A 15,071-nucleotide genomic window follows, 5' to 3' on the forward strand; every position below is an offset into this window, starting at 1 on the left:
GGTTAGATTATAGTTATTCCAGTAGCGAGATTAGCAGTAGATGAGCATAGTTCGATGTTATTGATCAATTCTGTATTCTAAAAGGATTAAGTGTTGAAACCCAGTTTAGTAGTGTAAATAAAATCATAGCTTTGCTTCAGTAACAGTTATACTGTGGTCTTTGTGGAACACTACGCCAACCATTCTAAATAAGTAACACAAAGAACACCACAGGACGTGACGCCCCCATCTAGGGAGAAAGCGGGTAAATGGCTGCATCCAGCCTGAGACACAGTAAGGCCGTCACTATCCCCCAAATCCTTTCCTTTATATTGTCCAAAATGGTGACAGAGCCTCCCTGCTGTTGATCATGCACAGCATAAGGCAGCCCCCCCTCAGATTTTAAATAGAAACCCGTGCCGCTAACAAACCTGTGCTCAATACCGCTCTAATGTTTATAAAACATGAATTCATGGGATGTGGGTATTGTTGGCCTGGCCATCATTTATTGTCCATCCCCAATTGCCCTTGAGAAGGGGATAGTGAGCTTCTTTCTTGAATCGCTGCAGTTCATGTGGTGTAGGTACACCCACAGTGCTGTTAGGGAGGGAGTTCCAGGATTTTGCCCCAGCGACAGTGAAGGAACAGCGATACATTTCCAAGTCAGGGTTGTGAATGGCTTGGAGAGGAACTCCAAGTGGTAGTTTTCCCATGTATCTGCTGCCCTTGTCTTCTGGATGGTAGTGGTCGTGGGTTTGGAAGGTTCTGCCTAAGGACCCTTGGTGAGTCGCTGCAGTGATTTTGTAGATGGTAAACACTGCTGCCGCAATGCGAAGGGAGTAAATGTTTGTGGAAGGAGTTAAAGGGGTTGCTTTAACGTGGACGTTGTCGAGTCTCTTGAGTGTAGTTGGAGCTGTGGAGAATATCCTATCACATTCCTGATGTGTGCTTTTGGGGAATCAGGAGGTGAGTCACTGCTAGAGTCTGACCTGCTCTTGTAGCCACAGTATTTATATAGCTTGTTCAGCTCCGTTTCTGGTCAATGGTAACCCCCAGGGTGTTGACAGTGGGGATTCAGTGAGGGTAATGCCATTGAACGTCAAGGAGCAAGGGTAAATTGGTGGGAAAATGACCATGTGATGTACCGCATTTGCATATTTTTTCTAATAGACCTGGCCATATTAGGGAGGCTATAATATTGACACCTTCGTTCGCTGTAAATACTCGAAAGCTGACAGGTGGGCGCCCCAGCCCACAATCTGCCCTGTGCACTATGGTGAGGGGAAAATCCTGCCTGGATTCTTTTATTCCATTTTTTCTCTCCTCCCGTGAAATAAAGAATACTTTTAAATCCAGCAGTGCTTCTGACCAGTCGTTGTTAGCCAGGAGTTTCAGTGCTTCGGCCAATCCTTGCTCCTGACGGGAGAACGACTTCATCTCCAGAGATTCCTCCTCGTCCATTTCCTCATCTCCATCCGGGAAATCCAGGGGGAAGCCTGGCAACGAGTGAGCTGGGCAATAGACAGGCATGTTAGATAAAGTCACACCAGCCAATCCCAAAATAAATATAACTCAATACATTTGGAGATAAGACCATAAGACATAGGAGCAGAATGAGGCCACACGGCCCATCGAGTCTGCTCCGCCATTCAATCATGGCTGATATTTTTCTCATCCCCATTCCCCTGCCTTCTCCCCATAACCCCTGATCCACTTATTAATCAAAAACCTATCTATCTCTGTCTTAAAGACACTCAATGATTTGGCCTCCACAGCCTTCTGCGGCAAAGGGTTCCTCAAATTCACCACCTTCTGGCTGAAGAAATTCCTCATCTCTGTTTTAAAGGATCGTCCCTTCAGCCTGAGATTGTGTCCTCTGGTTCTAGTTTTTCCTACAAGTGGAAACATTCTCTCCATGCCCACTCTATCCAGGCCTCGCAGTATCCTGTAAGTTTCAATAAGATCCCCCCTCATCCTTCTAAACTACAACGAGTACAGACCCAGAGTCCTCAACCGTTCCTCATACGACAAGCTCGTCATTCCAGCGATCATTCTTGTGATAGGATAACTAAACTGGCTAGGATCAATCTATTTAACCCTCTACTGTCCTGGCAGTCACATGATGCAACCTTATTGGAATTGTTGACTAACCACAGGATCAATTAGTCCACAACAGATCCAGACATGACGGACGCAATTCAGCGACCCTATTGTGCCTGGCACGTATCCGGGCACAATCAGGGTGAATCATGAGCGAGCCTAAATTGGGCTTTGTGCCGGGCCCCGGGCCGATCATGAGTCACCCGACTTGGTCCGCCTGAGACAATCTGGGCCTCGTCCTCGCTGGATGAGATCCAGATCTGCATATATGCTCATTTAAATTCCCAATCGCTGATTCACCCAGTGCCCAGGACTCACCAACCGTGCCTGGGAGACCTCACCAAAGCACTATTTAGTACTGGACCACACAAATGTGGACAAGGCGTAAAAGCATCTGTGGGGGGGGGGGTCTCCCAGGCCAATGGAAACCCCCAGGTGGTCAGGGATAGAGCAGTGTGGCACCCTGGCATTCCCCCTGGTACCCGAGCATCATGACACTGCCAGCCTGGCATCCTGGAAGTGTCACCTGAGCACCCTGGCAGTACCATCCTGGCACTGACAGGGTACCAGGATCCTGCCAGTGTGCCAGGCTGGCAGTGCCAGGATGACTGGGTGTCAGGTTGGCACTGTCAGGGGTCAGGCCCGAGGGGCTTGCCAGCCATAGCTACAAGACTCCTCAACAACTCTCCCTTGGACTGATCTGTTCCCCGTAAGAACACTATTCACGACGCCCTATGCTGCTCTTGCTCATGTAATTGCTTTGTTTGGCCCCTTGTTCCTTACTGTAGTCAATCACAGTTTGTTGATGTATCATTTGTCAATGTTCTCTGTTGATTATTCTTTTGTCTACTATGGACGTTCCCTCGGCCGCAGAAAAAATACTTTTCACTCTACTTCGGTACATGTGACAATAACCCAAATCAATCAATCAATCAGGTACAGGGGAGTATGAGCGTGGGTTCCCAGGGGCCTCCCTAAGGTTGGGGGTGAGGGAGGAGTCACATAAATGGGGAAGGGGCCTGAACGGTTTGAGGAGATCGTGGCAAACAGTCAAAATGGTGCCCCGATCTGCGAGGGAATCCTTCTAAGTGCAGCCTCAGCGGAGAGAATCTCCCCGGGGGCAAAACTAACAGTAAAGTGCCGGTGAATAGAGAGGTGTCAGACGCCAAGAAACGACCCACTAAATGCGCCATATAGTGGACTTTAACTTGAGTCTGCTGAATCGTGCTCGACCTAAGCAACAGTTCAAAGGTGGACAACTTTGGAAAACATAGGTCAATATTACCTTTTCCTCCCAAACACACCAAACTTGCCACATAGAAACACAGAATGGTTTTAGCATGGAGGCTGCCATTTGTCCCATTGGTCACTGCTGACTCTCTGCAGGATCCATTTAGCTAGTCCCACTCACCTGCCCTTTCCCTCTGCAAATCCCAACCTCAGGTACGCATTCCTTTTGAAATTCACACCTGCCAACACTGTTGTGTTATGTACTCTGGGATAACACAGGCTGCAACTGGATGCAGCTTTAACCAAAAGATACTCCTGACCTTGAAGTTAGTTCAATCTGATTTATTAATCCAGTAGCACAGTTAGCACAGTTCTCTATGAGATCGACTCTCTGCTAACCTAAGTGTGGTTACTCTGTCTGACTGAACCAGACTAACTCTTAGCCACATGCTGGAGGTGTGATACTGTACATACACCCTGACTCACTCTGCAGATGTTCATCAGTGGAAAGAGGCGGAGTGTGAGTGCCGAGTGCCTTTTATAGTGAGATACCACCCCTGAGTGTCCTGCCTGCTCATTGGTCATGTCCTGTTCTCTGTGTTCATTATCTGCATGTCTGTATATGATAAACACCACATCCCCACACCGTACATTCCAGATCCTAACCACTCACTGCATAAAACAATTCTCACACTGCCTTTAGTTCTTGGTCAATGACCTTAAATTGGTGTCCCCTGGTTCTCAACCCTTCCCACTGAGAATTCTTCCTCTGTATTTTATCCCAATCCCTCATGGTTTTTCTGAACTATTTCATTAGACCGCCTATCAACTTTCTCTTCTACAAAGAGAACAATCCCAGCTTCTCCAAACTGTTCAGTCAACTGAAATCTCTCATTCCCAGAAACATTTATGTAAAATGTTTCCTGCGGCCTCTCTAATGCCTTTGCATCCGTCCTAAAGCATGGTGCCCAGAAATTGACACACTGCGCCGGTTGGAGCTGGACTAGTGTTTTTTTAAAGGGATCATCATTGCTTTGACACTCTGAGCCTCCATTAATAAAGTCCAAGAGCTTGCGTGCCCTTTCAACCACACTGCCCTTGCCCGCCATGCGCCAATTTGTGCACATATACCTCCAGGCTTCACTGTTCCGAGCCCATCGCCCCCAACCCCCTAAGAATTTTACCCTTTATTTTCTGTTTGTGCCTCCTCATTTAGCCAACCAAAATGTATCGCCCAACACTCTATCTGCCATATGTCTGAACATTGCACCAACCTGTGTATGACCTCTTGAAATTTATCGCTTTCATCCTCACTTCACAATATTCCCAAGTTTTGTGCCCTCTGCAAATTTTGAAACTGTTGCAGTACACCCAAGCCTAGGTCATTTGTATATTATCAAGGAAAATAGTTGTTCTCATATCACCACAACACCTCCACATCGAAAAGAAAAATCATTTGCCACTGCTCTCTGGTTTTCTGTGTCAAATACCTCATGCGCTTTATCCAAAATTATTATTTTCTGAAATTAAATCTATCTAATTTGAATAAATCAATACGAACTGCTTGTGCCATCTCTCCAGAGAGTCTGTTCTAGAAATTGACCATTACTCACTGAAATGTTTCCACTAGTTGATTTTGAACCTCCAATGTTTCAAATGCATGTTGTGTCTTCTGGGGCGAAATTCTCCGGAAACGGCACGATGTCCGCCGACTGGCACCCAAAACGGCGCAAATCAGTCGGGCATCGCGCCACCCCAAAGGTGCAGAATGCTCCGCATCTTTGGGGGCCGAGGCCCAACCTTAAGGGGCTAGGCCTGCGCCGGACGAATTTCCGCCCCGCCAGCTGCCGGAAAAGGCCTTTGGTGCCCCGCCAGCTGGCGCGGAAATGACATCTCCGGGCGGCGCATGCGCGGGAGCGTCAGCGGCCGCTCAAGGCATTCCCACGCATGCGCAGTGGAGGGAGTCTCTTCCGTCTCCGCCATGGTGGAGACCATGGCGAAGGCGGAAGGGAAAGAGTGCCCCCACGGCACAGGCCCGCCCGCGGATCGGTGGGCCCCGATCGCGGGCCAGGCCACCGTGGGGGCACCCCCCGGGGCCAGATCACCCCGCCAGGCCTCCGTGGGGCCTCCCCCCAGGACCCCGGAGCCCGCCCGCGCCGCCTTGTCCCGCCGGTAAGGTAGGTGGTTTAATCTACGCCGGCGGGACAGGCATTTTAGCGGCAGGACTTCGGCCCATCCGGACCGGAGAATCGCGGGGGGGGCCCCGCCAACCGGCGCGGCGCGATTCCCGCCCCCGCCGAATCTCCGGTGGTGGAGAATTCGGCAACTGGCGGGGGCGGGATTCATGCCAGCCCCCGGCGATTCTCCGACCCGGCGGGGGGTCAGAGAATGGGGATGAAGTGAGGTATCTTGCCATGATTTATATTATTTAAATCCCCAAAACCATAAACCTATGAACCTTCCCTTTTCCAGTGAGAACATGCCCAATCTTTGCCGTGATGATTGTCAGTATGAACACCAAGGTAAGAGACATTGGTCAGGATTCTCCGACCCTTCACCGGGTCAGAGAATCCCCAGGGGGAGGTGCGAATCCCGTCCCGCCGTCCCGATGTCTGCTGGCTTATTCTCCGGTGCTGTTTTTCGGGGGCTAGTGGGATTCCCGCCACGCCGGTCGGGGGCCATTGACAGTGGCCCCCCCGGCGATTCTCCGGGCCCCGATGGGCGAGTGGCCATCCAGTTTCGGCCAGTCCCGCCGGCGTGAATTACTCACCTCACACACGGCAGTACCTGGCCGGTAAGTGTAGGGGGCGGTCCTGGGAGTGGCAGGGGGGGATCCTAGGAGGCCCCCACGGTGACCTGGCCCGCGATCGGGGCTGACCGATCCTGCGGGTGGCTGTTTCCGTGGGGGCCTTCTTTCCTCCACACTGGGCCCCTGTAGGGCTCTGCCATATTGCCCAGGGGCCGATGTGGAGAAAGGAACCCCCGCGCATGCGCGGAAATACGCCGGCCGGTCCGCGCATGTGCGAGATCACGCCCGCCATTCTGCGCATGCGCGAACTCTCGCCGGATCTTCGGCACCAGCTAGAGCAGCGGGGATGACTCAGACGGCAACCTAGCCCCCTAGGAAGGTGAGAATTCTTCACCTTGAGGAGCCGTTGACGTCGGAGTCGTTGCCGCCGGTTTTCCCGCCCGCGTGGGGACATAGCCCCAATTTCAGAGAATCCCGCCCAAAAAGCCACGTTTTTCATTCTGGGTGGGTCCTACAATGTATGAGTGATGTGCCCCACCTTCCAAGAAGAGCAAGGACGGTTACTACATTGGAAACACCACCATGTGCAAGTTCTGCTCCAAGTCACACATCATTCCAAATTGGAATATATTGCCGTTTCCTTCAACATCTCTGGTCAAGTTCTTGGAATGCCTTTTCTCAACAGCCCTGTATGTATAATTACTACATATACTGCAGCGGTTCAAGAAGGCAGCTCACCGCCACCTTCTCAAGGGCAAATAGGAATGGGCAACAAATGTTGGCTTTGCCCCATCAAATAAAATAAATAATTGTAGCCTAATCTATCACATCCTCATTTGAACCTGGGTCCCCAGACAATTACCCTGGGACTCTGGAAGACTAGTCCACTACAATACCACTACGCCACTGCCTCCCACTCAGGTTCCCTCACCCCTTCCCCAGCTCCACCCATAGATGCACTATGAACAAATCCAGCTGTGGTCAGATACTGCTGGTCAAATTAGGCCATTTTCTTACCTGAGAGATGTCGAGGCATGTTGTAGGTCTGCATAATATTTGGGATGTTTGGCAGCGAGGGACGATTGATTCGTTTACGCAGTGAGCTGCCATTGTTAAGGCTAGCGGTGAGGCTGGCCTTGCTGAATACCTTGCTGCTCAGCAACTCTGGAACTGTGCAGAAAGACACAGGAATGTGATGCGTTCTGGTAATTGCAATGCACTGTTATATTAACCACAATTACAACAACTTGCAAACATATGAAATAGGAACAGAAGTCGGCCATTTGGCCCCTGAAGTCAGTACTTCAGTATTCCGGGGTAGATCCCATCAGGCCCTGGGGACTTATCCACCTTAATATTTTTCAAGCTGCCCAACACCTCGTCTTTTTGGATCTCAATGTAACCCAGGCTATCTACACACCCTTCTCCAGACTCAACATCCAACAATTCCTTATCTTTGGAATTGGAATCCATCTTTTACACCTTTTAATAGAATGTCTTTGTATCTTCTATACCGAATACTGAAGAAAAGTATCTGTTCACTTTGCCCACCGTTTCCTTATTGTCGACTGTTAATTACCCATTCCCACTCTTCAGAGGATCAACTTGTATTTATATAACCATTTGTACACAGCAGACCATAAAACAATATATGCCTCACAGGAATATAAAACAGACCAAATTGATACTGAGCCACCCAAAGTGGTTTTAGGGCAGATTACCAAACGAGGTACGATCTGAGGTCCGTCTTTAAGGAGTTGAAAGTGGCGGGGAGATTTAGAGAGGGAATTCCACAGCTCAGGGCCTCCATTTCTGAAGGCAGGACCACCAGTGGTGGAGGGAAAGGAGATAGAAATGTACAAAAAACCAGAGCTACAGCAATATCCATTTAATTGACAGGGACATTTTGTCCCTCTCTGACCCATACACTCCACTCCACATTCCAACATCGCTGCAAATTAACCTCGCAATTTACCTCTGCCTGATTAGGTTTGTCGATGTGAAGAAATTGCTCAGCTTTCAAGTCACTCTTCATAGTGGCTTTAGCTAAGGAAAACACTCATTAAGCTGGGAGAAATAAAAGCTGTCCTTCTCACATTATCTATCAATCTGAAAAGCAAGCCTCTTTCTGTTTTGAGGCTGTCAAATTGAATCAAAAGACTTTTGCCGTATCTTGAGCCATTGCTACGAATTCAAGTTTTCTTGAGTCAGATAACTAAAATAGAAGTTGCAATGTAAAACCATTGCATGCCTCTCACAGATACGGTGCTGCAATGGTCATGGTAATGAGTTTAAAACCAAGAGGTCATGAGTTCGAAAATTTTAATTTGGTAAATTTAAAATTGAATTCAGTAAATGGGGTCATTTGTAGACGAACATGTTGCTGTGTAAATGGCTGAGGGTGGTATTCATTCATTTTCTTCCATTCCTATGGTAACTTTTTAAAGGGATTCACCGGTCCCCTAGCCGCGTGTTTCTCAGCGGCAAGCCATTCGCTGGTGGCTCGATTCTCTCTTCCCGCGGCTAGTCAATGGGATTTCCCATTGAAGCCAGCCCATGCCGCTGGGAAACCCATGGCGGGTATGCGCTGACAGCGGGAAAAGAGAATCCCAAAGGTCGGAGAATTCCAGCCTATGTATAGAATAGAATAGAATCATAGAATCACTGCAGTGCAGAAGGAGGCCATTTGGCCCATCGAGTCTGCACCAACCCTGCCTAGGCCCACACCCTGACCCTATCCCTGTAATCGCACCTAACCTTTTGGATACTAAGGGGCAATTTAGCAAGGCCAATCCACCTAGCTTGCATATCTTTGGAAACCCACGTAGACACGGGGAAGAATGTGCAAACTCCACACGGACAGTGACCCAAGGACGGAATTGAACCCGGGACCCTGGTGCTGTGAGGCAGCAGTGCTATCCACTGTGCCACCATGCCACACCATTCCTACAGATGGCGCACATCTGCACTTTATCATGATATTGGTGCACATAATAAAATTAATTCCACACATGGTGGAGAATGTCAGCAGGCATGTTGTTCAGATGAGATGAGTTTAGATTTCAGTTTCGATTTTGATTTATGACATATTGTTCAAATTCCCAATCCCCAATCTCCCTCTCAAAATGCCCCCTCCCTTTGAAGCCCCAAATCGTTCCTTCATCTCCATTTCCTCCCCCAATCGCTCTCCCTCCATGCACACCGTACCACCCCCCCTCCTCCACCTCCCCCAATCTCCCCAATGACTTCTGCCTGGTTACCAGGGAGAGAGTTACTACGAGGGTCAATCTCCTGCAGTCGGTCTCTTAGCTGCTGGGTCAGCTCTCTCGCTTTTTGCTGCTGTCGCTGTTCCATCTCCTCTCTCCGTTTCTGACGCATCTTCTCCTGTGCTGACTTTGAGATTGTCATGTGGCACAACTGTGGCAATTTGAGGGGGGGGGGGGTAAGAGAATAAAAGATTTAGCGGTGAATTACTTAGACTTAGAATTTCAATTCCTGCACATAAACAGGAGTTTCTACGCACTCCAGACAAAGTTAGGAAATGACAGCTGAGTTACATCACGGATAAAGTGACCAATGGAGCGACTGGCAGTGACAGTTCAATTACTTATTCCTGTGTGCACCTTAATATCCAGGGCAAATGCAGCACATTTAGACCAGGTCTCAGGAAGAATATTTTAATTCAGAGTAAAGCTGTGATGGAATACGCTGGCAGCATAGACTAAAATTCTTATCAATGTTCAAAATCCAATTTAGGTTAGAATACTGGAGACATCGGTCTCCAAGTGTCAGGTTAATCTTTGATTTTCTTTATTCTTTCATGGGACGTGAGTGTCACTGGCTAGAACATTTATTGCCCATCCCTAATTGTTCGAGAAGGTGGTGGTGAGCTGCCTTCTTGAACCGCGGCAACCCATTCGGTGTAGGAACACCCACCATGCTGTTAGGGAGGCAGTTCCAAGACAATGAAGGAACAGCGATATATTTCCAAGTCAGGATGGTGTGTGGCTTGGAGAAGAATTTGCAGGGGCTGATGTTCTCAGGCATGTGCTATCAGTCACTGCATAGAATGACATAGAATATGTGGCATAGATGTCCAAAAAGCCTGTGCTGATGTTTACACTCCACATGGGTCACTTCTAATTCCAACTGTCTCGTGTCAGGTCCCCCAGCATGTCTTTCTATTCCCTTCTCCCTCTCTGCTTTCTGTACTTGTCTATTTTGCTTCTGAAAACTTCCTCATTATTTGTCTCAGCTACTTTCTGTGGTAGTGAGTTCCGCATTCTAACCCCTCTCTAAGTAAAGGCAATTCTTCTTGGTTCCCTATCGGATTTATGAGTAACAATCTTGCCTTCCAGATCTCCGTTTGGAAGACTGTTCTTCCGCCAGAGCTGAATTGTACCTGATTTGAGCTCCCAGAAGTGATTCCCAATCCTTTAGCTGCCAGACTCTGCTCCTGCTCCCTCTTTGGTTCTCTTGCTGTTTTTCCACTTCTGCTCCGAACCTTTTATATTCAGCCTGGTTCTCACTCGTATTATCAACCTGACATCTGTCATACGCCTTCTTTTACTGCTTCACCCTATATTCTATCTCCGTCGTCATCTGGGGAGATCTGTCTTATTATGCCCCACCTTTCCCCTTCATAGGACGGTCCCTCGACTATACCTGAAACATCTCCAATTTAAAGACAATCTGTTGATACATTACAGTTCTGCCTGCCTATCTTGATTTACCTGGGTCAAATCCATTTTCACCCTCCCCCACTTAAAATCCTTTACTCTTGATGGCCCCTTGTCCTTTTCCATAACCGACCAAAACCTTCCACTGATCTATCAGAAGAACTGGATCACTGTTTTAGAATTCGATACCCTAGAAATAAATTCCCCTGCTCCCTTAGCATTTTTAATTGCTTTGCCAACCTGCGACGCTGCTATTAATGATTTGTTGACTTGTATCAGCAGATCCCTTTCCTCTCCTATCCCTTTTCATTTTCCATGGTTAATGTTCCCGTTTATCTGATCTGGAATGTATTGCCTGAAAGGTTGGAGGAAGCAGATTGATAGTAACTTGTGAATTGGATAAATACTTGAAAAGGAGAAGATGGCAGGGCTCTGGGGGAAAGAGCGCAGGAGACAAACTAATTGGAGCCGGTCAGTTAAAGAGCTGACATAGACACAGTGAGCTGATCGGTCTCCTGTGGTGCTGTAACAGTCTAAGTAACAATCCCACCACCAATACTCACCCTCTCTTCATTCTCTGTTTCCTCATCCTCCACTGACTCCTGTCTGCTCACATCTGGATCAGTCTTTGTACTCAGTCTGAATGAGATAACCATAGTTCTGCTCAGCAGTGACCCTTCACCTTTGTCCTTCTCAGATGGCGTGCTCTGGACTGTACAGTGCTCTGCTGGAGTGATTGTAGGTTCAATTCATCGAGCCATATAGAGTTTTACAACACAGAAAGGGGCCCATCGGCCTATTGTGTCCGCACTGGCCATCAAGAACATATCTACTCTAATCCCATTTTACAGCACTTGTTTGCTATGGAATTTAAAGAGCACATCTAAAATCTTCTTAAATGTTGGGAGTGTTCCCGCCTCCACCATCCTTTCCGACAGTGAGTCCCAGATTCCCACCACCCTCTGAGTTAAAAGATTTTTCCTCAAATCCCCTCTAAATCTCCTGCCCCTGTGATTATTGACGTCTCTACCAAGGGGAAACGTTTATTCCGATCTACTCCTCGTTCCTCATAATTTTGTACACCTCAATCAGGTCCCCCCTCAGTCTTCTCTGCCCTCAGAAGAACAACTCCAACCTAACCAGACTCATTTCATAACTGAAACGCTCCAGCTCAGGCAATATCCTGGTGAATCTCCTCTGCAACCTTTCTGGTGCAATCACATCCTTCCTTTAGTGTGGCGACGAGAACTGCACACAGTACTCTAGCTGTGGCCTAACGAGTGTTATATACAACTCCATCATAACCTCACTGCTCTGATATTCTGGGCTGGTTTATATTCAGGGCTGGTTTAGCTCACTGGGCTAAATCGCTGGCTTTTAAAGCAAACCAAGGCAGGCCAGCAGCACGGATCAATTCCCGTACAAGGCTCCCCGAACAGGCGCCGGAATGTGGCGACTAGGGGCTTTTCACAGTAACTTCATTGAAGCCTACTCGTGACAATAAGCGATTTTCATTTCATATTCTATGCCTCGGCTAATAAAGTTAAGTATCCTATTTGCCTTCTTAACCATCTTACCTACCTGTCCTGCTGCCTTCAGGGATCTATGGACATGCACCCAAGGTCACTCTGGTCCTCTAATACAGAGTACTAGTGTCCTACCGTTCATCGTGTATTCAATACAGACAAGTGTGAGGTGATGCATTTTGACAGAAGGCATAGGAAGAGGCAATATAGATTTAATGATCCAATTCTAAAGCGTGTGCAAGGACAGGGAGACCTGGGGGTGCCTGCACCTGTGCATTAATCTTTGATGGCAGGACATATTGAGGGAGTGGTTTGAAAAGTATTTGGGAACCAGGACTTCATAAATAGCAACACTGGTCAGAATTTTCCAGTCACGCCTGGCAGCAGGAATTCTGGTCCTGCCTAAGTCGATGGACGTGAGGCTGGCTCGCTCTGTCCACTGTGGTGGTGCCCGCAATGGCAGAGCTGGTAAATCCCACCTGTTATATAGAGAATAGGGGCGTGTGCAAGGTGGGCCCCACAGTGACAGGGCTGGTAAATCCCGCCTGTTATATAGAGAATAGGGGAGTGTGCAAGGTGGACCCCACAGTGACAGGGCTGGTAAATCCCGCCTGTTATATAGAGAATAGGGGCGTGTGCAAGGTGGACCCCACAATGACAGGGCTGGTAAATCCCGCCTGTTATATAGAGAATAGGGGAGTGTGCAAGGTGGACCCCACAGTGACAGGGCTGGTAAATCCCGCCTGTTATATAGAGAATAGGGGAGTGTGCAAGGTGTGCCCCACAGTGACAGGGCTGGTAAATCCCACCTGTTAAATAGAGAATAGGGGAGTGTGCAAGGTGGACCCCACAGTGACAGGGCAATTAAATTCGCCTGTTATATAGAGAATAGGGGAGTGTGCAAGGTGTACCCCACAGTGACAGGGCTGGTAAATCCTGCCTGTTATATTGAGAATAGGGGAGTGTGCAAGGTGGACTCCACAGTGACAGGGCTGGTAAATCCCACCTGTTATATAGAGAATAGGGGAGTGTGCAAGGTGGACCCCACAGTGACAGGGCTGGTAAATCCCGCCTCTTATATAGAGAATAGGGGAGTGTGCAAGGTGGACCCCACAGTGACAGGGCAATTAAATCCCGCTTGTTATATAGAGAATAGGGGAGTGTGCAAGGTGGACCCCACAGTGACAGGGCAATTAAATCCCGCTTGTTAGAGAGAATAGGGGAGTGTGCAAGATGGACCCCACAGTGACAGGGCTGGTAAATCCCGCCTGTTATATAGAGAATAGGGGAGTGTGCAAGGTGGACCCCACAGTGACAGGGCTGGTAAATCCCGGCTGTTATATAGAGAATAGGGGAGTGTGCAAGGTGGACCCCACAGTGACAGGGCTGGTAAATCCCGCCTGTTATATAGAGAATAGGGGAGTGTGCAAGGTGTACCCCACAGTGACAGGGCTGGTAAATCCCGCCTGTTATATAGAGAATAGGGGAGTGTGCAAGGTGGACCCCACAGTGACAGGGCTGGTAAATCCTGCCTGTTATATAGAGAATAGGGGAGTGTGCAAGGTGGACCCCACATTGACAGGGCTGGTAAATCCTGCCTGTTATATAGAGAATAGGGGAGTGTGCAAGGTGTACCCCACAGTGACAGGGCTGGTAAATCCCGCCTGTTATATAGAGAATAGGGGAGTGTGCAAGGTGGACCCCACAGTGACAGGGCTGGTAAATCCCACCTGTTATATAGAGAATAGGGGAGTGTGCAAGGTGGACCCCACAGTGACAGGGCTGGTAAATCCCGCCTGTTATATAGCGAATAGGCGAGTGTGCAAGGTGGACCACACAGTGACACAGCTGGTAAATCCCGCCTGTTATATTGAGAATAGGGGAGTGTGCAAGGTGGACCCCACAGTGACAGGGCTGGTAAATCCTGCCTGTTATATAGAGAATAGGGGAGTGTGCAAGGTGGACCCCACAGTCACAGGGCTGGTAAATCCCACCTGTTATATAGAGAATAGGGGAGTGTGCAAGGTGGACCCCACAGTGACAGGGCTTGTAAATCCCGCCTGTTATATAGAGAATAGGGGAGTGTGCAAGGTGTACTCCACAGTGACAGGGCTGGTAAATCCCACCTGTTATATAGAGAATAGGGGAGTGTGCAAGGTGGACCCCACAGTGACAGGGCAATTAAATCCCGCTTGTTATATAGAGAATAGGGGAGTGTGCAAGGTGGACCCCACAGTGACAGGGCTGGTAAATCCCGCCTGTTATATAGAGAATAGGGGAGTGTGCAAGGTGTGCCCCACAGTGACAGGGCTGGTAAATCCCACCTGTTATATAGAGAATAGGGGAGTGTGCAAGGTGGACCCCACAGTGACAGGGCAATTAAATCCCGCCTGTTATATAGAGAATAGGGGAGTGTGCAAGGTGGACCCCACAGTGACAGGGCAATTAAATCCCGCCTGTTATATAGAGAATAGGGGAGTGTGCAAGGTGTACCCCACAGTGACAGGGCTGGTAAATCCCGCCTGTTATATAGAGAATAGGGGAGTGTGCAAGGTGGACTCCACAGTGACAGGGCTGGTAAATCCCGCCTCTTATATAGAGAATAGGGGAGTGTGCAAGGTGGACCCCACAGTGACAGGGCAATTAAATCCCGCTTGTTCTTTAGAGAATAGGGGAGTGTGCAAGGTGGACCCCACAGTGACAGGGCAATTAAATCCCGCTTGTTAGAGAGAATAGGGGACTGTGCAAGGTGGACCCCACAGTGACAGGGCTGGTAAATCCCGCCTGTTATATAGAGGATAGGGGAGT

At 48.7% G+C, this 15,071-nt stretch overlaps 1 protein-coding gene across 5 annotated transcripts in view; it reads right to left on the minus strand.

Moving 5' to 3' along the window:
• LOC140411094 (TOG array regulator of axonemal microtubules protein 2-like) overlaps positions 1-15,071 on the minus strand; it is a 205,094-nt gene that overhangs the window by 39,130 nt on the left and 150,893 nt on the right. For 4 of the 5 annotated variants that reach the window (XM_072500120.1, XM_072500122.1, XM_072500121.1 and 1 more), the window contains 4 exons: positions 11,301-11,464; positions 9,319-9,475; positions 7,076-7,228; positions 1,349-1,490 (listed from right to left, as the gene is read on the minus strand). In XM_072500120.1, the coding sequence (XP_072356221.1) occupies positions 1,349-1,490; positions 7,076-7,228; positions 9,319-9,475; positions 11,301-11,464 (616 nt within the window). The remainder of the gene's footprint in view (positions 1-1,348; positions 1,491-7,075; positions 7,229-9,318; positions 9,476-11,300; positions 11,465-15,071) is intronic. The other variant, XM_072500123.1, reaches the window with a different exon arrangement.

Source organism: Scyliorhinus torazame, chromosome 4, assembly GCF_047496885.1.
Source record: "Scyliorhinus torazame isolate Kashiwa2021f chromosome 4, sScyTor2.1, whole genome shotgun sequence".
Taxonomy (NCBI): Eukaryota; Metazoa; Chordata; class Chondrichthyes; order Carcharhiniformes; family Scyliorhinidae; genus Scyliorhinus; species Scyliorhinus torazame.